Raw genomic sequence first — 24,991 nt, forward strand, 5'->3', positions numbered from 1 at the left:
GAGGGGGTTGGTGTGACAAAGGAAGATGCTGTGGATAAGAGTGAGATGAAGGCAGATGAGCTGCTGTGGTGACCCCTAAAGGGATTAACTGAAAGAAGAAATAATCACAAAGTTTTTCCAGTCACTGAGGCTTTTTCTTGACTGCAGTGTTTTGTAGCCCAAATCACAGCATCATATTATTGCAAAAAAAAAAAAAAAAAAAAAAAGCTTAAATGCTGAGAACATGATTGGTTTAGAAATATTATTCCAAGTCAAATACCTCCCCTATGACAACCCCCGCCCTTTTTTAAGTAGCCTTTTTTTAAGTGCCAGTATTTCCGACTGCATTTTAAGGCATCAATTAAAAAAAAAACAACAAAACAATCCGTAACGCCCTCTTCGAACCAACCTTTGCCCAACCGGAGTAGGAGAGTCAGCTGATTTGATCACATGACTCTCGTTATGCAGCCTGTATGCAGCTAGCATAACAGGCCGAGAGAAAGTCGTAGGTAGGAGTAACTTGCACCCAGTTTGAACAAAAAACGGCTCAAAGAAATGAGTAAGTAACTTTTCTGAATTTATTTCTCAATAATTAATGTGAGTGCAACGATACGGCCCTGCCAACTGTTACGGAAGTTATCCGACATTTTTAAGCTACATCCAATCACATTGATTTCTAACAAAAGCTAATGCTAACTAGTGGGATAACTGTCAAAGAAGAAAACCGTTTTGTAAAGCGAAGTTATCGTTTTCACTTTGGACGGGAAGCATTTCACTCTCTACAGCGAATAAGATGTACAGCTTAATTAATTACAGTTTGTAGCTTTTCATACATTTGGTATAAATTCTGCTTTTGGGTTGAGTCAGTGAAGAACATATAAATTCACTTTAGGTAATAATGTGATAAGTAGACTACTATTGAAAATAAACGTGTAAGCGCCCCATAAATGTTTAAGGCTTATTTCGAGACCCACAACAAACTTTCTTTTTATCTCTTGCTTGTGTTCTGCCATTCATGATCTGCTATGTAAAAGGGTCGGTACAGGTTTAACTTCTTCTTTCATACCGTTTAAAATGTATGTGAAATGTATAAATTCCGGGCTTAGGGCAGGTCTTCCAAGGTCTGTTTTTTCTGGTGTGCTTTTTCTGCATTCGAGTGCGTTATCAGTGTGTTTGGGATCATTGTGATGCTGAAAAATGAAGCTGCTGCTTATCAGATGGTATGGTGGCTCAAAATCTAATGATACTTTTCTGCATTAATAATGGCTTTGCATTAACTGAATTAACCACTGGCTTTCTAGCAGCTGCAGCGTATTTTACAGATGGCTGTAGCTACTCACTTTTGTAACTCCCCCCAGGCCTTTTCTGTAGTATTACACATTTTAAAACAGAAATATCACATTTGGATTCATCACTCCACCAGACCTGATGCCACTCACTTTCAGTCCAGTCCATGTGTAATTTGGCATACCTCAGCCTTTTCTCTCTGTTTCACTTCCTTAAGGCTACTTGACCGACACTTTTGTGAAGTGGCTTTATAACCAAACAAACACTGAAACATTCTTGTAAAAATATTCAGGTACAAAGACTGGACTGAAAATGAGTGAAAAGGCAGCCAAAGAAAAAAACACTAGAAAACCTTCAAAAATGTGGTGAACTATTCCTCAAGACCACATTAAAAATGACAAGAAATTCTGCCTCCTTGGGAGCAAAATATGAAGAAATACAGAAGTGTTGTCCCAATGCTTTTGCAGCTGTTTTAAAAGAGAACAGTCGATGTGGGTTTTTGAACTAATGTAACAAATAGTCTGTTACTATTAATATTCATGAAAAACCTAAATAAATATCATTCTGTGTTTCAGGTAAAGAAAGCTCAAGGGTGCTCCTTGGCTACCTGGTAGTGAGGTTGGGTCTTCAGGTGTGACTGCTGAGCAGAAAGCGTCACTGGGAAAGTGACCATGCATCCCTTTGGCTGTGAAGCCGAGACATCGCTTCAGGATCTGTTTGAGTACTTCAAGAGGTGCCTGCAGCATGGAGAGTGGGAGCTGGCAAGGGCCTGTGTACCACAGCTGGTTAACTCTGAGGGAGGACTTTCCGAAAATTTACGGGACATAATCAAAGCTATTGTCAGCCATCCTTACAGCTTAAAGTGAGTCAGGAGTAAACTATAATAAGAAATAAAGGCTATGAAGACATTTTGTATTTGAGCTTCTTTAAATGATTGAGTGTCAATAATGTTTTTTGTAGATGGGAGTCAGTAGGGAGTCCACATAGACTGGCTTGGTTTTGGCTGCAGGTCTTGGAGAAATGGACTGAAGAACAGGTAACTGTCACAGATATAATAAAAGTGAAAAAATTTTAAATTTCTGTTGTGTTATTATTTTATTATTGACATATTTTTAAAACTAATATTGAACATTAAAAAATACATTTTTTGCTCTTGCAAAAAAAGAGATAATATTTTGTTGTGTAAATAATGTGAAAAGGCATTTAAAACATCACAGCTGAACAGTATGAGAGCAGAAAAAACACCTATATAAAACTTTTTCTTTAACTTTAGGTTTCTCCTAATGTCAGAAGAGAGCTGGAGTTTCTGTTACTTCTGGAGGAACTGGGGTCAGAGGGCATACCCGAGACTGTTCTCAAGGTTAATTTGCTTTTTATTGCCAACTAGAGTCGAGCTTACATTTGACAATAAAAACTTTTTGCTATTCTGTAATTATATGACCACAATCTTTCTGTAGGAATTGCAACATGCTTTCTTGGATAAACAGTCTGAGCAAAAGGTGGTGGAGAGTTCAAGAACAACTGCTGCTACTGTTGAGTCTTGTTTGTTAACTCTGTTGGGGAAAAAAAAGCAAAGACTCGCTCAATCTTTAGCACATTTCTTACAGGTAAAGTCAAATATATTGTTACCATGTATGACTAAAAGTACCTGAAAAATGTATCAGTGCAATTATCATATCTTAAAAAAATATATATTTTGGTTTTCCTAATTTCATCCATTGACCAGGCATGCACAGAGGACCATACTCTGCAGAATGCATTCATCCAGCACTTGATAAGGAAACTGAGAAGGCCAGAGAATGTGGAGGAGTGGGTGGAGGAGATATACGCTGTGTTGGCTGTGATGCCATGGAGCTCCCGTAGAAGCGATGGGCAGTTGGAGGCACTTTGTGAAGCACTGTGGGCAGCCAGAGTGGGCCCCCTGAAAGAGGAGAGGATCCTCAGCTCCTTGCTTCGCCCTCAATGTGACGCACTTGTCTCGACATACTGCTCTACTGCTCTCAGGCTGCAGAGAGATCATCTGCTGAGGAGCTCACCTCACACACAAGGTAGTCCGTTTAAGGAAATTTACATTATTCTGCCAACCATTCCATGTCCTCCAGCTTTCCCCAATCTTACAAACAGTACATTTGCACAATAACTGAAACTAGCCCACTGAAAGAACAATGGGCTGTGAGGTCAGTTTCTTAATCATTAGTATGCAAATTGTCATGACCATTGATCAACAACCACTGATCAATGGCCATGAGTACCCTTCACAGAGAGTTGGGGAATGCTGCAATCACAGCATTGTAAGATGTAAGGCGAAATATGTACCCTTAGGCTTCCTCCTCGATTCAGAGGTGGCCTTTCCCTTTTCTTGTAAATGGCCTCCTTGACTCCCCGCTCTAACCAGCGTTCCTCCCTGTCCAGGATGTGAGCATCCTCATCATTGAAAAAGAAACCACTGGCCTCTAAGTGTAAATAGACCGTGGAGTCCTGGCCTGATGAGTTAGCTCTTCCGTGTTGTGCCATCTGCTTCGCCAGAGGTTGTTTGGTTTCCCCACTGTATAAATCATGGCAATCCTTCTGGCACTTAACAGCGGGCACTGTATTACTCTGTCGGGGGACCCGATCCTTGGGGTGGACCATTTTTTTGGCGCAGCTACTACTGGTTTTAGCTAGAATATGTGATTACTTTAAGCAGTTTCCTTGTTGGTTAGTTTGACAAATTGCTTTGAAGTACAAGCACATGTTCCTGTAAGTCAATTCCCCCATGAGCTGTTTTTGTGGTACTTTGACATTTTTCTTTATAGTTTTGATACTGATGATATATTTATAGTTTAAAAACCAGACATCCTCTGCTTTATTGTGCTCAAAGAAATGCTAGCATTACCTCTTTCCTCTTTCAGTCACACTTCTGCATCTGTGGGTGTAAAGCTGTGGCAGATTTAACTGGCTCTGAAGAAGATTTCCTCTTTTCTTTTTCTTTTGTTTTTGTTGGTTTCTGTTTTGACTATTGTGATTTAGATTTTATTATTACTTAAAATAGGGTTGTTGTTTTGTTTTTAATTGTTTTTGTCTTGTGCATTGGCTGTATTTTAACCCACTAAATCTAATCAAAAACATTTTACTAAAGTCTGTAAAAGTCAGGGTTGTGTGGATTTCTTTTATTTTTATTTTTTATGGTTTGCTTAAAAAAATTCATTTTCATTCTGTTATGAATTCAACTGCTATTTTTATATTCCCCTGTTAGTAGAGCTGCCTGAAGCAGAGCAACTTACCATCAGTTTATGTTGCCACAAAGATCGTCCATCCATTTGGAAGACAATCTACTTTGAGTGCCTTAGTAGTGGAAAGCACTTCCTGGAGCAAGTCTTGGTACGTAAATAACTGGAAACTGGTAATACTAGTTTAGTAACCAGATATAAAATCCTCCAAGATGTAATAAAAAGTGCACAGAGTGTTGCTTCGGTGGTATTATTTTTATAATGCATACTGTATCTTGATGGTCTAGTAAACCAACAGCATGAGATAAAATGGAGTAATGTAATAAAGCTGGGTTCTTCCTGTAGGTTACTGCACTTGACCTGATTAAACACGAGGAATTCAGTCAGCTGAAAAACTTGCTGCAGCTGGAGTTCCAGCCCTTGTCCCGTCTGCTGCTGCTGCTGGGATGGACGCAGTGTCGCAGTCTGAGCTCGGCTCAAAAGCTGCTCAGCATCCTTCACAAAGAACAGGTCACAGCCAGAATCATTTAGCTCTCCACACATCTACATGCACCTCAACCTCTAAAGACATTTTCCATCTTTTTAATATTTGGCGGTAGTGCTTTACTGATACTCTGTTTTCACCTTTTCAGGCAGCAGCCAATGACTCAGTTCTACAAGAGTTTTCTAATCTTTTGTCAACTCAGCTTGGAATACTTGAATGGTGTAAAAATAACAATCCGTAAGCACTGGCTTTCTCTAGATTGAAGTCTTGCTGTCATTTCATTTTTAACTAGTTACTCTTTAGCTTTTAATATATTTGTGTTTTGTGTCTCTAGAGGGATTTCCATGGAGGCATTGTTGGCAAAGCTTCACACTCTGGACAACCACTCAGCCCTCTATATCCTGCATTCTCTGACTCCTTTGGCTCAGTTTGAAGAACGCAGGATATTAGATCTATTACAGCAACTGCCAAATTTACCAGAAGCAGGTTTGTGTTATGCATTTTGTTTGTTCAAATGAGTAAAAAATAATGAATTTGATGCTGCATAGTATTTACATTTAAAGGTGTCTGTGGTTCTTTTATTTGTGTGTATGTGTGTTTCTTGCAGAGGGTGCTGGGGCAGTTGGCACTCTCAGCCCTGTTGTACAAAGAAACATAGTTTTGTTCCAGGGGTTCTGTGCCATGAAGTATGCCATCTATGCACTCTGTGTAAATGCACATAAATACTCAAACTGCACCAAGTGTGATCCCATGCAACAGTACCAGCCCTCTGATGCAGAAAAGGACCAAAATAAAACGTCAGCTTCCTCAGAAGGTAACAAGGCCGTCTTTCTTTTATAAAGTGAAGCTTTACTTTGATATCACAATGTCACCAGGAGACCGAGGCCCTGTACAGGCTCTTGGTAAATGCATTGAGGAAATTAATGACTGGTTGTGCCACAATTTTCTCCAACTAAACAAAAACAAAACTGAAGTAATAGTCTTTGGCGCCAAAGAAAAACGATTACAGGTCACCAGAGAACTTCAATCTATACATCTAAAAACCACAAACCAGGCGAGAAATTTGGGTGTAGTGATGGATGCAGACCTAAACTTAGAAAAACACATTAAGACAATAACAAAGTCAGCTTACTATCACCTCAAGAATATTTCAAGGATAAAAGATCTGATGTCTCAACAGGACCTGGAAAAACTAGTCCATGCATTCATTTTTAGTAGGCTTGATTACTGTAACAGCATCTTTACAGGTCTACCTAAAAAATCAGTCAGACAACTACAGCTCATTCAGAACTCTGCTGCTCGAGTCCTCACTAAGACCAAAAAAGTGGACCACATCAGTCCAGCTCTGAGGTCTTTACACTGGCTGCCTGTCCGTCAGAGGATAGACTTTAAAGTTCTGATGCTGGTCTATAAAGCTCTGAATGGTTTAGGACCAAAATACATCAGTGACCTCCTGACCCAGTATGAACCTTCCAGATCCCTCAGGTCATCTGGATCCGGTCTTTTATCAGTTCCCAGAGTCAGAACCAGACACAGAGAAGCTGCATTCAGCTTTTATGCTCCTTATATCTGGAACAAACTCCCAGAAAGCCTCAGATCAGCTGAAACACTCAGTTTATTTAAATCCAGGTTGAAGACTCACCTATTCTCAGCTGCATTTGAATAAAGCACCAAATCCACACTTTTAAACTTAAATTTCAAAACTTACACTAACTACTGATCTTATCTATTTCTGATTTTATCTGTTTTGATTTTATATACTGTTTTGTTTGTTTGTTTGTTAAGTGGGTTTAGAGCTCTGGGTAGCTCCCCAGCTGGGTCTAGACTGGGTCTAGAGAGTATTTTAAATTCAGGGAATTTAAAATAGAAAGTAGCTCGTCCACAGAAGGACTGGTAGCTCCCCTTACGATAAGGGTTCAGATTGCGCGAACAGGTGTGAAATGTGTGTGTTTAGTTAGTTTGTTTGTTTGCTTGTTTTAATCAATTTTAAATCATGCTTTTTATTTGTTTTTGTTTCTAATGTCTCTGTAAAGCACTTTGAATCACCTTGTTGTTGAATTGTGCTATACAAATAAATTTGCCTTGCCTTGCCTTGATAATAGATGATAGAAAAGTCTTCTCTCTTGTTTTCTCATTACAGTCTTTTGGCAAAAAAGTACACATTTTTTCTGCATCAGTCACATTACAGTTTACAAACCAAGTTTTAATGGCAAATTTCTTCTAGAAGTACAGAAATATAGACAGGAAGCACAGGGAAAGACCAGGAAATTGCATTAAAGGTCAAGCTGGGACCCAGAACAAGGACTTCCACTTCCAAGCCATCAAGGTTGTTTATCGTTTACTGATGTTTTCACTTTTTTTGGTTGTGTTGTTTTTCAGATTGCCATTTGGTGTTTCAACACTACCTGTCTGAGTGTCAGCTCTATCTGGAGGCAGTGCCGGCCATGTTCCGCTTGGAGCTCCTGGAAAATATCTTTTCTCTCCTCTTTCTGTCCACCAGTGACTTTGCTCAGCCGAGTCAAAAAGATGCAAACTCAAATCAGAATGTAGGGAATGACACTTGCTTTCCAAATGCAGGAAACAAAAATATAGATTCAGAAAACAAAGGACAGATGGATAACACTGAGGAGAGAAAAAAGGGGAATCAAAAGCTATGTTCAAGTCCAACAGCAGACTCTAGTCACCTGGACCTCGGACACTTTATCCAGGGCTGCAAGGGGTTTCTGGTTGATGTGACTGGCATGGAGGGGTTTTTAAAGCTGTTGAAGGAAGGACTGGAGGGAATGTGTGTGGTGGGTCAGCAGGATGGACAGGAGGAAGGAAGAGCATTGCCTCGAGAAGCAGAGGCAGCAGCAACTTTGGGCTGCTCGGTGACTGCTGAGTCATTTGGGTCACGCTTGCAGAGGTTGACCAAACGCACTGCAGAGGCTCAGTGGAGGCTGCAGATTATTACCAGCAACCAGAGCACTGGAAATGGTGAGCTAGCAATTTATTTTCTTTATTCTTCTGTATGTTTAAATAACATATTTGACTGGGAACTGACATATGTACTGTACCCAGTACATATGACTATGTTAATACTTAGGTAATTATTCATCATAAATTCTTGGAGCTTTGATGTTACATTGTTTTAACCGCAGGTTCAGAAAGTCCTCTTACAACGTCAACAGTAGGCTGCACTGTCACTCCTCTGGGACCCCGCAAGAGCTCGAGCCTGAGGAGGCGAAGGAAACCAGGAAGGCATACCATAGAGAGACACTCCTCCACAGAAAAACACAATGGAGAGGTCAGCACAAGCACATCAGGTAAGGAAAAACATCTGGCTCTTCTTTACATATGTAAATACTCCTTAAAGTCTTAAAGCTGTAGGAGAAAGGTATTTTTGTTTGTCTGCCTCTGTCTTCATAGTCATTTTTCTGTTGTTGTTGTTGATTTGTTATCATTTATTAATACTTTGTGAGATGGTGGAGGAGGAATGACAACAGGCTCTGTGGAATTGGAGTTTTGTCCATGTGGAGGTCCCCACAGTTGGCTGGTTCCTGCCATGTTGTCCCCTCCAGAGTCTCTGCTGATGTCCTGCATCCGACGAGGAAACTTCATGGAAGCTCATCAGGTCTCTAATAAAATTTGAATGCAACTGTCTGCTTATTTGTTTGAACAAAGCTAAAAAAAAATCATTTTCCTCTTTATTGTTAGAGCAGTTATCTCACTTCTAATTATTGACATTATATTATTATTAAATCCAACCTCACTCATACTAATTATATGATTACAAGCATCATTTATAACACATTAGAAGTTCACTTTTGTGTTGGTCATTAGCCATGTTTACACTTTACCAGAACTACAGTTAATCACTTTTTTGATTAACCTGATTTTTGATCACTGGCGACGTTTGTAAGTATTGTCAGAGTTTTTTCCATCCAGTTAACAACATTTGCTTCTTGACAGGTGTCTGTGGTTTTTGATCTGGAAGCGTCTGCCTGTTGTGGCGAGCTGGTGTTCATGGAGCGCTACAAAGAAGTCCTGGTGGAGTTGGCACAGGTGGAGCAAAAGATGGAGAGTCAATCCATGTCTTCATCCTCATCCTCATCAGAGGGCTTGGGGACAGCAGCTGGGTCAGGGACAGGGAGGAGTCGGCTGGGCAGTAGTGGCCGATCGACACTGCAGGCCATTGGAAGTGCTGCTGCTGCAGGTTTGACTTTTTGTTCTAAAGTTTTCTCCCCATTGTGCTTTTCAGTTCGAGTGTGCATTTTAACTTGGTATACCTGTTTGCAGTAGTCTGGCCTCTTTTTATATTGGTTTTAGAAGAGATTAGTATAGCAAAGCACAACAAAGACTTACAGGCATCTGTGCACCATGACAACTGACACATGCATATGTTTTTCTTCAGGAGTGGCTTTCTACTCAATCTCAGACATAGCAGACCGTCTCCTCAGCACCCATGCTCACAAACTGCCCTCACTGGAGGAAGGCTACTGGCTAAGTCAGTGCTCATCAGATGCCTCTGGCCTTCTTTACACATTGCTGGAGGAGCTCAGTCCAGCAGCCATGGCTGCTTTTGACCTGGCGTGTTGCCACTGTCAGCTCTGGAAGACGTCTCGACAGCTGCTGGACACAGCTGAACGCAGACTCAACAGCAGCCTGGAGGGTCGAGGTATGAAGCCCAAATTTCTATCTGGAAGAATTAATTTTGACATGGCGATGGGAACGAGAGCAAATGGTGTCTTGTGTTTATCCCTGTCTGCTTCCCCAGGAGTAATAGTTGACCTTAAAGTGCCTCATTCTGAGGGGATCTGTGGATTTCCCATGGTATTACAACAGATCAACAAAATCCTAAATCATTCAACCACCAGTAAAAGTTCTATAAAAACAGGTGAATGCACAGTTTTAAACACTTGAGTTAACTGAATGAATTGAGTTTGCAGAATAGTGTCTTTGTTACTGATTCACTCTTCTTCGTAGAAGCTGTTGGGGAAGACCAGGTGTTTGCCAGCCCATTTGGTTGCTGCATCCAGGAAGTACTGCTCTGTTGCTATCCAACACTGAGTGAAGAATTTATTTCTGCTCGGCTTAGTCTGGTGCAGCGTTTGGAAAACACTTTGCACAATCTGAGTGCTGCTACAGATGGCACAGGTTGGCACAGTTAACATATGCTACATTTGATCAAACAGTTTAATTTAAATATTTAACTTAAAACCCCCTCTATTTTTAAAAAGCTAAACAAGTATTCTCCTGTTTTTTGTTTTCTCATTTTAACTTATAATAGAGGGCAGTGTGGGGAGCGCTCTACTGGCACTTCTGGTGGAGCAGGCCAGTCTGAAGCAGTCAGAACTAGATGTTCATCCGGTGCGCTCCAGCATGAAGCAGCTACTTCGTTCTCTTGACAGCCTCTGTCCCTTTGAGCCAGATAGAGACCTTAGCAGACCAGATTATGTGCGCAGTTTCTTTGACTACATCAACACACTAGCATCTGTGTTAGTGCGTAGCCTCAGTTCAGAAGGTAAAATGAAGACTTTTACATTTCAGTCATAACTACTTGATACCTACTTCCACCACCTGTTATCTCTGATTCTTAGAGTGATGTTTACAGCTTTTAAGTCCTGTCTAAATTGTGAAAGTAGAGTGTTTCTCTTCAACTCCCTGGTCTTGCTCTGATTTGCATCTCTTGCTGTTTCTAATAGACCAGAACACTGAAGTGAAGCTTGGGAACCCACTGCTAGTGTTGCTTCAAGCCCCATTTCAACTTCTCTCTCACCTGCTGTTTGACCGACAAGTATCTCCTGACAAGTATGTATAGTGGTTATTCCCCATCACTATATACACACATACACACGTGTGTGTGTGTATTTTATTTATTTTTTTAGGAGCAACATACTGACCTTTTATACCCTGTTATGTTTCCAGAGTACTGTCCTTGCTGGAACAGGAAGGGCTGCGACTGAGCATCCAAAAAGTGATTGTTCAGCGATGCTGTGAGGCTCTTCCTCTGTGGATCTCCTGTCCAGATGATGGAAAAGAGTCAGATGAGGGCAAGAAAGAAGATGGTGTGTTTGGTGTTGCTGCATTGTCTAACCTACTCCAATGCCATGCTCAGGATCACATGACAATCCTGGGACTTGCTGAGTCTCAGTCTGATGTGAGCTCCGAGTCTGACGCCTCAGTGGAGGATCATTCTTCTACACCCACACACCTCTCCACATCTCCACCCTCATCTTCATCATCCTCTTCTTGTTCCTCCTTGAATTCTTTTCTCCTCACACCATCGGCTCTGTCTTTCCTTAAGTCTCGCTCCCCTTTACTGGCCACACTGACATGTTTAAGCGCCTGTAAAGGAGAAACTGCCAGGACACAATCTTCTGGATGGTCTGGATATTTCCGCAGCGGACGTAAAGAAGTTGTCTTAGATGGTGAGCAGATTTCTCGTGAAGCTGATAACCTCCTGAGGGAGTTCCCTATTCTCCAGGCTTACCTTCACACCATGGCTGAACCAGTGCTGGGCATGTCATTAAGCGAGAATGAGGAAAGCTCCGTTGGATTTGGGGCAGTTGTCTGCGGGAAACCACTCATCAGTCTCCTGCTGTCTGGGCCGCAAGAACTTGCTGCTCAGGGTGTTGCTGCTGACGCCTTCCAGAAGGCTCTTGCCTCCAGAGACCTGAGCCGAGCCCTCAGTCTGCTGGAGCTCTATGGGCAGAGTTGCAGCCAGGAGGGGGCGCTAAGAGACCGCTTGCTTGCATGTGCTGCTTTAGAAGGTAAGGAACAAATTTTCTCTATTTTTTTTTTTTTTTTTTTTATATTTGTAGAGAAAGTTTGTGACTATTGCTCACACAAAACTAAACATTTTAAGTTACCAGTGATGCCTCTTGGAAAGTTAGATTTTTATGCATCAACAGAATACGAAGAGAATAAAACATTTTATTAAATACTTGAGGTCAAATTTAGTAATCGCAACCATGTAGCATAAAAATCTTAAAATTAAAAATATACTAATTTAATGTACCATTTGTTTCAACTTTAACTAAAATGCTTGTTGTTTTTGCTCAGATGGAGATGAAGGTATAGGTCATCTGTTCAGAGTACAGGATCCTAATCTGCGAGCCCGAGTTGCCCTGCAGGCTCTGGAGCGGTGGCCACTGTTTGCCTGCCTGGAGCTGCTCGAGTTTTGCCTTAATGACCCGAGCACAGAGACCTCATTGAAAACAGATCTAGAGCTCAAGAAGAAAGAACTGGACCTTTACCACCAGGTAGTGCAGAATTTAGTTACTTTTTTTTTGTTATTGGGGAAAAAAATCTATATTCTAACAAAGTAGTTGCAGAAATACAGTTTAGACATGTGCTTGTAGACTTTCTTATAGAAGGCTTCTGCAACTTTGAAAATCAGTATTTGGTAGTTTAGTGACTCTGATTCTTAATGGAGTTCAGCATGGTGTACATGTATTATATAATATATCACTCAGACACTTTATTTGACTTTCCATTCTATCCTGCCAACTGTTTGTGGTCCTCTTCCTTGTCACAGATGTTGAATCTACAGCCTTCATTGCCCTGGGGCACTTGGCAGGAGCTGAGAAATGAATCCAAGACAAACTCTGAGTCGGTGTTATCTATGATACTCGAGGCAAAGGTAGGTGCAGCTTAGTTATAACAATTTATTGTCAGGACATTAGACAGGAAATTACTATCACCAAAACTTAACACAGACCTTATTCTCCATAGTATGCAGTTGTTTATGTATATTCTTATCATTATAATTTGTTTTTATGGTTTTGCAGGAATTTCATCTTTGTGCACAGTGGACAGAGCTGTATCCTGTATCAGATCAGCTGAGACTGCAGCTGCAAACTGAGCATTTGCTTCATCTACTGGAAAAGGAACAGACAAATGAGGCTTTTCAGGTCCAGATTGTTCAACTTCTTGGAAATTTAGATTGAAGTCCATTTTGAGATGTATAAACATTTGTTAGAGTGTGGTCATGTATCATTAAATCTATCCTTGAACTGGTATAACTCAGCTCTGTTCAAACACAGAAAACTCTTTATGTAATACTAACTTAAAATCCGCATCATATGCTTGTGTCTCTTCTTTTGCAACTAATTAGCTTTGCATTTTTTTTTTCTACGTAACAAAGTAGAGAAAGCATATGATTTTTTTTAAGGTCTTCTAAGATCTTAGAAGACTTTTTTTTTTTTTTTTTTTTTTTTTTTTTTTTTAACATTTCAGAACATTTTCAGAACTCATTTACCCTCTCAAACCTTTTTCCACTATTACTATGTGTTCTTCTCTCCTAGTTAATATCCTTTGTCCCTCCCTTGGTTTGTTTAGTTACTCGACGGGCTCTCAGATTTTGCAGCTGGTCTAGATGTTTGTGAGCGTGCCCTCGATTGTCGCCCTGGACTGGATGCATGCCACTTCCTGGCAGACTACCTCACCCTTCATTTCCAGAGGCAGGTGTCTCCTGCACGTCGCCGATACATCCACGCACTTCATCTTGGCTCTAAGGTTTGTGATTGGGAAGTTTGCACTAGTATGTTAACATAAAGATGATAAATAAATGATAAACAGCATTAGTAATTAGTAGACTTGAGGTGCATAATGACCATTGAACAATCATAACTTGGGTAAAATCTTCTAAAAAAAACATCTTTTGGATGTGTTGTTTAATTTCAAAAATATCTTTTAAGTAATTTATAATCAGAAAACAATAATAATAATGATTGTAATACTGCACATTGTCTTTGTGTCAATTGCAATTTCCCCTCAGCTGTTTGTAAATTTCCCTTCTTACAATAGAGACTTCCACAAGTCTGCGTAATTCTGTAAACCTTGGTTTGTTGAAAATACTTTTGCAACTTTTCAATTCTAAAATTGTAATAGATTCACAGGAAACCATAAGCTCTTTCAATTAATGAGAAAAATATCTTAATATGTAGAGAATATTCCTCTAATACAAAGTAATCCAGTTAAAAACGTGATCCTGTTTTCCAAATCTGAATTTTTTTTCTGTAAATGACCAGTTGATGTCTGCATGTGATTGGTGTTCTGTGTGTGTGTGTGTGTGTGTGTGTGTGTGTGTGTGTGTGTGTGTTTTAAATAAATAAATAATTATTTTTTTTGCGTAACACTGAAAATGTTTTAAACCTGTTTATTAATAATCACAGTAATGTTACTATTGCCAGGTTTGAATGAATCTGGCCCCAAATTTTAGTTTTACACTTTTTAAGTTGTTCTGCATTGTTCTCCAATTGAGCTGCTTCCTATCTTTGGGTTTATTAAATGTACATCCTCCTCCAGGTGTTGCTGACTCTGCCTCCAGCTGCCAGGCAGGACTACTTCCCCTTGCTGTCAGATCCACTGCTCATGCTCGAGCAGCTGTTGATGAATCTGAAGGTAGACTGGGCTGATCTGGCGGTGCGGACCCTGCGGAACTTGTTGGTTGGCCAGGAGGCTGGCTTCAGCGCTGAGGACATTGATACGCTTCTAGCAGACTACGCCGGCAAGGCTCTCAACTTCTCCTGCGCCCCCAGAGAGAGGGCTCGATCTGGTCAGTGCTAATCTTACAGCATACGGTTGCTAAGTAGACAAACATATCAGAGATGGGCAGCCACTTGAGTTAAATGTTTGTAATGCAAAGGTTTAATAAACTGCTGAAAACTAAACTGAATTGTTGTGAGACTCGGTGGAATTGATGGAGAAATACAGTTCTAGTTTATGTATTCTTGTCTTGGTTATGTACTCCTGTAATAACCTTGGTTATTTCACTTGTTAGATGGGTAAAGAACCATCCACCTTACCAACAGGTTGTGTCTAAACATAACACTTTATGTTCCAGATTCTGTAATCAGTCTTCAGGAAGCGCTAATACAGTGTCCTGCTCAAGACAGCTCGCTCTCTTCCAGTCGAGTTGAATCGCCAGCACCCTCCAGATGTGAGATATTTGGATATGTTTAATGATGATATTGCTGTAGTGTAGTTTTTTGTTTTTTAATCATTGTGAGTGTTTCTTTTAATTACAGGCAGTACCCCTACACACTCAGCCTCGGGAAGCAGCACAGACAGAGAGAAGGATCGTGGTTCAGCAGGGAAAAAACGTCACTCACCTGCAAAGTTCAGGCCTCCAGATCAACCCCCAGCCCGCAAAGATTGGGTCCCAGACACCCAGCAGCATGTGTGCATGGTTTGCAAGCGTGAGAGGTTCACCATGGTGAGTGATGTAGTTACCAATGAAAGAGAGTTACCTGCTCAAGTTCAAGTGTATTATTTTATTTATTCTTTTTTTTTTTGTCATCCTCCCTTTTCCATTTCACTCTCCATTTCTTTGATGTGAAGAATAATTGGCCTCTGTATGACATTTTTATGGAGAAAACATGACTGTTAATGTTGGATCTCCTCGACAGATTACAGAAATACAGTTTTCATGTATGCTCAGCTGGGATTTTTCCTTTGCTTTTCTGGTTTTAGTTCAACAGACGTCATCATTGTCGGAGATGTGGCCGTCTTGTTTGTAATGCGTGTTCGGAAAAGAAGATGCCTGTTGACGGTTGTCCAGGAGAGGAAGTCAGAGTCTGTGATCAGTGTTACACCTACTTTCACCCAGAGTAAGACATTTATCAGAGCTACTAGTTCCAAATGCATATGAATTACGGAAACCGAGTAATAAGGGAAAAGAAGGGTTTGAATATAACTAAAAAATTAATTTGTCTCTATTTGCAGTACTGATGATGAGTGGGAACCTGCTGAAGGTAAATTAAATAATTTTATGTTGTGTTTTGGTGCTTTCTTTTGGGTTTTTGCAATATTAGAGTTTTACAACATGTTGAATTTGCTAAAACGGTGGAGAGCCACTTACATGCAGCCATTCTTAAATACGCAATTAATGTAAACTATAATGATGACTTATTCTCTTCTTTTTTAGCATTGGATGGTAGCCCTGTGGTCACGGAGCAGTTTCCCCTCGATGGGATGCTGCATCTGCCTGAAGTGGTCCATCAACAGTTTCTCCTCAGCACAAACCCTGCACAGGACCAGCATCTGCGGAACGAGTTCTACTATGAACAGGTTTGGATTTGTGTAGTCACCATCCATCCCAGTGCGCAGGTTACCTTTACATGTTAGTCATTAGCAGCTTATTGAGGGTAACTTTGTTTTTAAAGAGCAAAAGCTTTATATTGAGCTAGTGCCTAAATTTAGCTGACAATTTTGTGTGATTTCTGTCTCTGCCTACTTTAATAGCTTTCAGTTAGTGGAATTAACCAAGTCAGTATTTTAAAAGTAATAATGCTCTTTCCCTAAAACACGTAGGCTCCCAGTGCATACCTCTGCGTGGCCATTTTATCTCTGCATAGTGACCAAACCGCCTGTGGTCATCAGCTCATCAGCCACTGCCGCTCCTTGTCTCGTAAACTGACCAATCCAGAGGTGGATGCCTGCCTGCTCACTGACATCATGCGGCGGCTGTTGTTCAGTGCCAAGTTGATGTTTGTTAAAGTAGGCCGTAGCCATGACCTCGCCTTATGTGACAGGTAAGATGAAACCCTGTGTAAGTTAGATTAACCAGCAGTTGAGAATTGCATGTTATTATGTACACTGTGCAATCATTAGGGTGATGAGAAAGAGCGTGAGATATTGTGCAAAATGTAGATGAGTATATGTATGTATGTAGGTTAGCTTTCACATTAATAAGAAACCGAAAGTAGATGCAGCAAAGTCAGAAAACAAAGAACTCATGACTAGTGGTTAGAGAGTGTGTGGGCAGAATAACCACAGCTCAACCAGAGACATGCAGAGAAAATGATAAAACCTATGGAGCTGATACAGCTAACAAACCAACCAGCTAATGCAGAACGGCATACATACATAACAGCATAGTAAGTGATTTATATATGTATACATGTGTCCATGTGCTCTGTGCATTTTTCTTTTCTTTTTTTTTTTATACTTTTTATACTTTTAATCACCCATTTCAAAACAGTGAGATAAGTTGCCATAGCGCTGTTGTTTGCATCATAAAAGACACCTGGCCAATGACTTGTGTTTGCTCTGAAAATATTGAGTAATACAGGCACATTTGTTTGGATTTAAGATGATTCGCTGTCATTAAATGAGGACAGATGAGGTCACAGGAAGTATGCTGAAGTAGTTTACGGTTACCAGCACTCAGTGGATAGCCCTTTATTTCACCAGACTAATACAAGATATTATGAAAGCAGGTGTCTGACTGTGCTTCTTATTCTCTTTTTCAACAGTTACATCAGTAAAGTGGATGTGCTTAAAATTCTGGTGACAGCCAATTACAAATATGTTCCCTCTCTGGATGACATTTTGGAGACCTCCGCTGTCACACGGCTCCGCAATCAGCTCCTAGAAGCAGAACACTACCAGCTAGCTGTGGAGGTTAGAGGCTGTTCTTCAAATTAAAGTTTAATTTCAAAGACATTACAGAGAAATTGCAGAGAATTAAATCACAAAGCATTTGTCATCTCTTCTTGTTTGGTTGCTAGGTGTCAACCAAGAGTGGTCTTGACCCTGGTGGTGTGTGGCAGGCATGGGGAATGGCATCTCTGAAGGCAGGAAATCTTTCAGGGGCACGGGAGAAATTTGCTCGCTGCCTGAAGCTTCCAGTGGACCGCAACCAGCTCAACTCGGGTCCCTTATTATTACAGGAGATTGTCCAGCACCTGGAAACCATGGTGCGGCCCTCTCTGGCTATGGTAGGTAGCTGCTTTCATGGTGGCACTAGCCTCCAGCCCACAACATATTAAAAATGGAAGAAATGGGCAGATGTGTAACATGCTTCCCGTCTGCAAATAGAGTAGGTCATCGCACAACACTTCCTTCTCAAAGTTTGATATATAACCATATTAACATTTTTAACATAAGTGCATTGCTTTGCATGCATCTAAAAGGTCAAACTGTACACGAATGCAAATGCTGAAGTTCAAGAAAAAATTTGTGCTGGCATTTTGTGAAGCTGTCATGGTTAAGAAAGTATACAGTAGCAGCTACATTCTTGCAATCAGTATTGCACACAAAGACAAACACTACTATGTGAGCCTGCCTGTTAAATGAATTTGAAAAGATCACTGTCACACGCACAAATGTATTAGGATACACCAAATGCCTGTCTGACGTAGCAATAGAATAATTGAAAACCTTAAAAAAATATAGCCATAAACATTTTCTGATAATTTCCAGTTTTTTCACTTTTTAAAATAATGCAATAAACTATAATTTTACCAACATGTATTTTTAAGAGCATACAGCAGTGTCAGGCAGAGTTTATCCTCAGACAGAAAGACTAGACTAGCTGTGCTACCTAACACCTTAGGCATCTAGCACATTTCTTGCATGCTAGACGAACCTAGTAAGTTCTGGCATGTGAAGCACTACACGTGTCGGATTCTAGTGCATCTAGAATCCAGACTAAAAGAAAGTAAAGACAGACCTATGTTAATGTTGAGTAATCCTAAGAAACTGTTTTCTCAGTTCAGGAACACCTTTCCTTTCCTTTTCAGTCAAAAACACAACAAAAATCTTTGTTAAATCAGGACAAACTACAAATACACAGAAGTTTTTTGGGGTTTTTTTGTACCTGCTTTTATACACAATAAATGCATAAACCTTTGTGTTGTTGTTTGTATTCTTCTATATATCAGTCTTATGGTGAAGACGTGTTGGCATCCCTGCGGGAGCTAGAGGACTCCCTGTGTGACGTCAGTCCTGTGGAGCGACCGGAGGGGCTGATGCAGAACAGTGTTCTCCACCAGGAATGTCTCTACTACCTGAATACATACGGCACTCACCTGGGACTGATCAGCTTCTATATGCGTCATGATTATGTAACAGAGGCTCTGGCATACCTTCTTAAAAGGGTGAGGCCTAAATTATTAAAGGTGTCCATATCCTTTGCATGTTTGGATCAATATTAAACTATTGTTACTTTCATTTAACTGGAGAAGCCAAAGGAGTGAACAGCACAAGGTACAAGCCAAAAACAGAAATCTCAGTCCTCTTTTGTGATGCAGCTTTTGTGTGGTCAGGAGATTATCTAACTCGCCTTCGGGTATTCTTTGATACCCATCTGTTGCCAAGATCTCAGATCCTGCGGGATGTTAGGTTACCTATAATGTGTGGGCAATGAGGTCTATGTGACACTGATTTATTAGCGATGGTTCGTCTTCAATTTGGTCTACAGTCAACAAAGTATATTGAGTAATAGTACTTTGTATCATAAGACTGTTTCTTGAGTAAGCAGCATCACATGTAGTACATGACTTCACTTTCCTGAAATTATTGCTGGATGTGTCATTGCATCAGTTTTATCCAAGTTTGTCTCTTTTTTTCTTTTTTTTTTTTTGCTGTATTGTGGATCAGGAGTGTCCAGAGGAAGTATTTCTAGAGGGAGTGTTGCAGCCCAGTCTGGAACGGGGCCATCTGAGCAAGCTCCAGGGAATACTGGAAAAGCAGGACCCCAGCCTGGAGACATGCAGCCGGTACCTCATTGCTTCCTGCCAGTTTCTTCAGCGACGGGGATACTATCACTCTCTCTACCAGTTTCAGCAGTTCATGACGGTTTGAGGACTTTTTTCTTCATGCTCATTTTTAGGATTTCTTACAAACTACTAAAATAATAATTAGACTGAAATGATAGGTGGATGGTCTGAGACTTGACTAACTTATTATTCCAAGCGGGGGGGGAAAAAAACCTTTATATTCCCACGTGAATGTTTCAAAATGTCATCCTAGCAGGTTAGTAATTAGGCTGAGTACTATATAATTGTCAAGTTTCCTGTTTTTTTACTGATGGACCTGCAGTTCCAGTAACAGTTTACGTGCCCATCTCTCTTTCGGTTTAATGAGGACCCTGATGAAGGTCACAAGCCGAAACGCGTTGGTCAGTCAATAAAGGAACAGTTTTATTTCTGCTTGTGACCTTCATCATGGTCATGACCTTGATGAAGGCCACAAGCCGAAATGCATTTTATTCTTTAGGATTGCAAATTGAGGTCCTCATGATTCTTGGTGGGGAAGATTCAAAATTGTGTTTGTCTGGACAGGATCACGTGCGTGCAGCCATGACCTGTATTCGATTCTTCACACATCGAGCCAGTTCATACCTACAGCTGGGAGAAAAACAGGTATCTGTTATTTTTTTTCCTCTACAGTTATGCAATAAGAAAATATTTTTTAAAAATTGATTTCCTCTTCTTACACGGGAAAGATGAACTTGAACTTTATTTTGCACAGCGTTGGTTGGTCAGAGCCAAAGAGCACCTGAGGACGTACTTGCAGGAGCAGCAAGGTCGGGGTTCTGGGAGGAGACGGTCACACCCCAACTCTTTCAGGAAGATGATGTCATCCAGTGATGTGTCCAGGTTATTTAAGAGCTTTATGACAATTGATGAAATAGAAATCTACTTTTGACTACCAATGATTTGAAAAAAAAAACTCTGAAAACTTTATTTAAAATGCCTCATTATTACTATGTTTACTTCAAGCTTTTGATCTTCGCCTCTCTTTTTTTTCTTTTAGGCACATGAATACAATTGAGCTCCAGCTGGAGGTAACCCGTTTTCTCCATCGCTGTGAGAATGCGGCATCCTCCAAGGCCCCGCAGACCAATCCCTCTGCACCCAGTTCACTGCCTACGCTTTTTGGAGGAAGCCCTATGAAAGTAGAAGTTGCCTGCAAGGTTAGGCTGCGGGTTTTTTTGGAATTTTATAAAGTGATAATCTTCTGATATCGATAATCTAAAAAACACAATTTAGCATATTTAAGTTACTCATTAAGCACTATATATTTAATTTAAAAAAAAATGTGTACAACAGTTGCCACAGGGCGCTTAATGTGTGTGTGTATCAATATGTATGTAGCTAAAAATAATGCAAAATATTTTGTTAGAACTGGTTTTGTATGTTATGTATTTGTACATTGTTGTTACATAAAATCAGGACAGTGTTTTATGATGGGTTTTTGCAGGTGATGCTTGGAGGAAAAAACATAGAAGAAGGGTTCGGCATTGCTTACAGAGTCATACAGGTACGTTCATGTCTGAGATCAGAACTGCTTTTGGCCAAAATTCAAGACTGCAAACACAGCAGTTTTTTTGTGTGCAGAAGTCTTTGAAATATTTTGCCAACATAAGTATTGGAAGTAAGCACCAGTCGAGCTGAGATAGCACAATAATTAATTTAAGTATCTTGGTGTAGACAGCCAGCAGGAGCAAAAACTGAGCAAAATGAAGAATTAAATTACTGATGTGATCTTTTTCTCAGTTAAAAGATGAAAATATAGATGTTGTCTCCCTCTCCTTCAGGACTTCCAGTTGGAGGCTCAGGCTGTCTATGTGCGAGCTGGACAGTGGCTCATCCGACGCAAGCAGTACACGTCCGTGCGGCAGCTGCTCAAATGTGTGGGTGAATCAGGCACTGCCACTAAAAACGACTGTGACGCCCTCATCCTCAACTACATCTCCTGTGCAGAAAAAGGACCAGCTGATGTGAGTGACAGAATTGCTATGGGGATGCATGTGATAGGGATATTCATTATACTAACTATACTTCAGGCACAGTGTTGTACGCTCATCCTAAGGACTATTCTCTTTGATATGGTTTAGGCCAAGGAGCTGGAAAGTCTCATTCTGGAGATAAAAAGCACAGAAAGCAAGGTAAAGTAATAATTGCCTTGTTTTACCCTTCTTTGCCTTCCACTGGGATTACTTTTCTTGCCAGAGGCTGCTTTAAAAAAAAAACAACAAAAAAAAACTACCCTCACTGTATTCCTCTGTATTTCCTTACAATCGATATTGCTTTATTTTTTCCTCTGAAGCCTGTCGTTATTTGGCTTTTTTACCTTTATTAGCATCTTTGGACCTAAGTGAATATAATTTTTGGGGAAGCTCCCTTTTAATTTCATCGCTGGTCTTTCTGCAGATCAAAGCCTTCCTGATGTGCAGTAAGCTAAGGCCGGCGTACCTGCTGGCAGTGAAGCTGGAGACAAGCCGGGCAGGCCCGTTGGTCCAGGATGTCCTTCAGGCCGCTGAAGAAGCACAGGACTCAGTAATGCAGAATATCTGCCGCCAGTGGCTGGCTGAACACAACAAGTCATCTCAACCGCGTCAGGGGCGCACCAGGTAAAGGCACAGTGGGCATAACAAGGGATTGCACAGAGAGCGCACAGATAAGCCCCCATTAAGGACAAATGAGAGCATTCAACTTTTTGGGAAGGTGAAAGATTAACTTATGTAACTGATATACAGAGCTTATCACATTTGCCATTTTACTAAAGAATCCTCTTATTAGATTTTTGGCTCCAGATTTGCCCTGCTAACACTTCAGCATACACTTTTAGATGATGCATTGCATTTTGTGTAAATGTACCAGTACTTCACACTAAAACTACATATTTAGTTGGACATTATTTATATTATCAATTAATTAATATTGTACTAGACCCTTACTATCACTCTAATGTGTGTTGCTATTGAGTTGGCATGGCACAGTGGAGTCTCAATGTGGAGGAAATGCAAGTTAAACCTGGAACAGATCTGAAAAATGTGTAAGAACTGGGTTCTTTTAAAACCCTGATATCAGCTTCACTCTTTGGTTGAGTGATCTTTATGCCACTGCAAAACAAACGGATCACCACTGTGCTTTATTTCCATTCTGGAAATATTTTTGCTGGCTTTTTTTGTTCATCTGCACAGTATTTGTGAGGGAAAAAGTTACTGCATTTGAGCGCAACTGGTATTACACAACAGAACTGCTAACTGTTGCTAATAGGTACAGTTACACCCTTGAAATATAAACGTATTCATAGTAAATCTGTATATGTTTAATATTTGTTTCCTACCTCAGCCTAAAGGGAAAATATATTGACTAGAAGGCCACTGACAAATTTATTACCTGTAGGTATCTGTGTGTAGGTGAGCTTTTTACTTATAATGAGGTGTCGTCTGCCAAGAAGTTACATGTTTCAAAACTGTCTTGTTTTTGTAACCATAATGAAGATGTTTACGTGTTGTACATGTGAAGCACATTTTGTGGCCAGCTTTCAGTGTAAGTTTACTTTTTGATTAAAAAATAATAATAATAGTAACATTACTTTGAAATATTGGAGGGCATTTTGTTTGCTTTGTTTCCAAGAATTCAGGTCTCTTGTTTGTTAATGTGTGTTTTGGTAATAATTATCCCGAGGGCGGCCGATTGTAAATTATGCTTTTTGCTTCGTTCTCACGGTAGATGTGAACGACAGATGTCTCAACAATTTAAATTCCTAAAGACTGACATATACAGATGAGTTGAACAATGTTTGAAAAAGGGATTGTACTGTTGCCAGATTTCTTTTGATATGCATTTTTCCCTTTTGATTTCACAAATCTGCAACCTGGAGAAAGAAAAAGAGCACCTGTGATGTTCTTATAGCACCACAAACGCAATTTTTGGATAATGTGACAATCACCCAAATTGCTCAAGCTGCCTTTCATGTGTTCTTTGAAACTGTTCTGATTACATGGTGATGTGGTGAAGTGTGTCTTCATTTAGATCTGACACTGTGGTGTCTGTTTGCCTTGCTTCGCTCTGCTGCACTAGTCAAAGACTAAAACCAGTTTCCTGTTATTGTGAGTGTGTCAAGCCAATTTAGACTTGAGAGCCACTCTCATTCTCCCTAATTCTGACTGTTTTCTCATCACTGCCGCACTTTATAAATAATAATATCAAAAATTTTGAAAAATTTGAAGGTATGTAATATGGTAACTGCTTTAATGATGCAGGGACTAATGGTTCAAAAATGTAAGTTGTTTTGCCATCCCTTATTAAATAAAATAAAATATGTAACACTGCACTGTACTGCTGTGCCTTTTTCTGTTTTCATCATTTTAGAGTTTGGGTTATTCACTGAACAATCAATCTATTATTAAAGAAGAAGATTGTGAGATAAATAAATAATGAAAGCCACTGTTAGTTTTAGCCTTACTGGAATTATGCACTGTTTCCTGAGGCAAACAGCAAAATTTGTTAAAAATCATGTAAAAACAAACGTTTAACAAATATATTTAATAGATGATTTAGAACAACATTCAGTAATTTAAATGTAAAAGTTTTCCATTATTAGGATATGTAAATATAGAAAAAACAAGCAACTCTGTCTCAAAATACAAAAAACTAGCGCCTTGTGTAAGAAAATGGAGGAGATCATATGCTGTAGCTTTTTTAGTGTCCCATGGTTTGGTGCTTCCTTTGTATTTGTTTATTGACAGGGCTTGGCTGCAGGCATGCCAGTTTGCCACCCACGCTGACCCTCTCACTCCAGAGCGTTATACTTGTAATTTGGCATTATCTTGCAATACTTTGCATTAAAAACAGGCCATCTGTACATCCAGCAACTGTTGCTCCAACTGTGGAGTGTGTGCATATAGCAACATTAACAGTGCCTCCACAGATGTGCAACCTACCCATGTTTGTACAACATATTTCTTAAATAAAATTGTGAGATAAGTCACAATTTGCTTAAATTCCAGTGATATTATGCCTAATATATGATAAAATCGCTGTTTATTTATTCATAGTTTAATACTGAGAAACTTTATTCTAAATGTGTTAAACTGTGGTAAAAGTCTGAAGCTCTTAGATCCTCTAAACACAGTCATGTTATGACATGAGGCAACAAATCACTTATGGGATGTTTTTAAATGGTGTTTTTGTTTGAGCGTTACACAACTTTTCCACTTGCTTTAATTTATTTTTTTATTTTTTTATGTTATGCTGACATCAAATTAAAAATGAGCATGCCTATTTTAAAAACAGAACGAGCATTTCTGTTTCAAAACTGGATGTGTTGCGTTTGCCGTTATTTTTAAATAGCTTTAAGATTTTGATGATTTGAATGTACTGACATGGGGAATGGAGTTTAGCAAAATTTCTGACCTTTGAGGCCCCCGGATAGTTACCTTGTTAAAAAAAAAAGCTGCCACATTTTTGTTAAGTCCTGTAATATTTTCCCTTTTAGTTTATTTATTAACAGTAACAGTGTGATG

General features: G+C 39.9%; 1 protein-coding gene across 2 annotated transcripts; it reads left to right on the forward strand.

Moving 5' to 3' along the window:
- The first annotated feature begins 376 nt into the window (after positions 1–376).
- Positions 377–23,799, forward strand: zfyve26 (zinc finger, FYVE domain containing 26). 2 transcript variants are annotated; one of them, XM_040041941.1, is made up of 43 exons: positions 377–538; positions 1,842–2,128; positions 2,227–2,302; positions 2,540–2,626; positions 2,724–2,873; positions 2,993–3,314; positions 4,502–4,626; positions 4,821–4,985; positions 5,108–5,196; positions 5,294–5,445; positions 5,567–5,773; positions 7,339–7,935; positions 8,100–8,264; positions 8,421–8,572; positions 8,911–9,154; positions 9,353–9,616; positions 9,716–9,835; positions 9,925–10,095; positions 10,229–10,462; positions 10,644–10,749; positions 10,867–11,711; positions 12,004–12,203; positions 12,479–12,583; positions 12,732–12,854; positions 13,282–13,458; positions 14,251–14,500; positions 14,789–14,884; positions 14,973–15,160; positions 15,418–15,554; positions 15,670–15,698; positions 15,872–16,014; positions 16,258–16,478; positions 17,202–17,349; positions 17,457–17,666; positions 18,612–18,827; positions 19,330–19,527; positions 20,013–20,093; positions 20,203–20,330; positions 20,488–20,647; positions 20,935–20,994; positions 21,272–21,454; positions 21,572–21,622; positions 21,888–23,799. In XM_040041941.1, exons 2-43 carry the CDS (start codon positions 1,938–1,940, stop codon positions 22,089–22,091), a joined length of 7,770 nt encoding a protein of 2,589 aa, XP_039897875.1. In that variant the 5' UTR covers positions 377–538; positions 1,842–1,937; the 3' UTR covers positions 22,092–23,799. The 2 variants fall into 2 exon arrangements, with proteins under 2 accessions (XP_039897875.1, XP_039897877.1); XM_040041943.1 differs by having other exon boundaries at positions 9,928–10,095.
- Positions 23,800–24,991: the final 1,192 nt, after the last annotated feature.

This window comes from Simochromis diagramma, unplaced genomic scaffold (genome assembly GCF_900408965.1).
Source record: "Simochromis diagramma unplaced genomic scaffold, fSimDia1.1 OVJJ01000304.1, whole genome shotgun sequence".
NCBI classification, from domain to species: Eukaryota; Metazoa; Chordata; class Actinopteri; order Cichliformes; family Cichlidae; genus Simochromis; species Simochromis diagramma.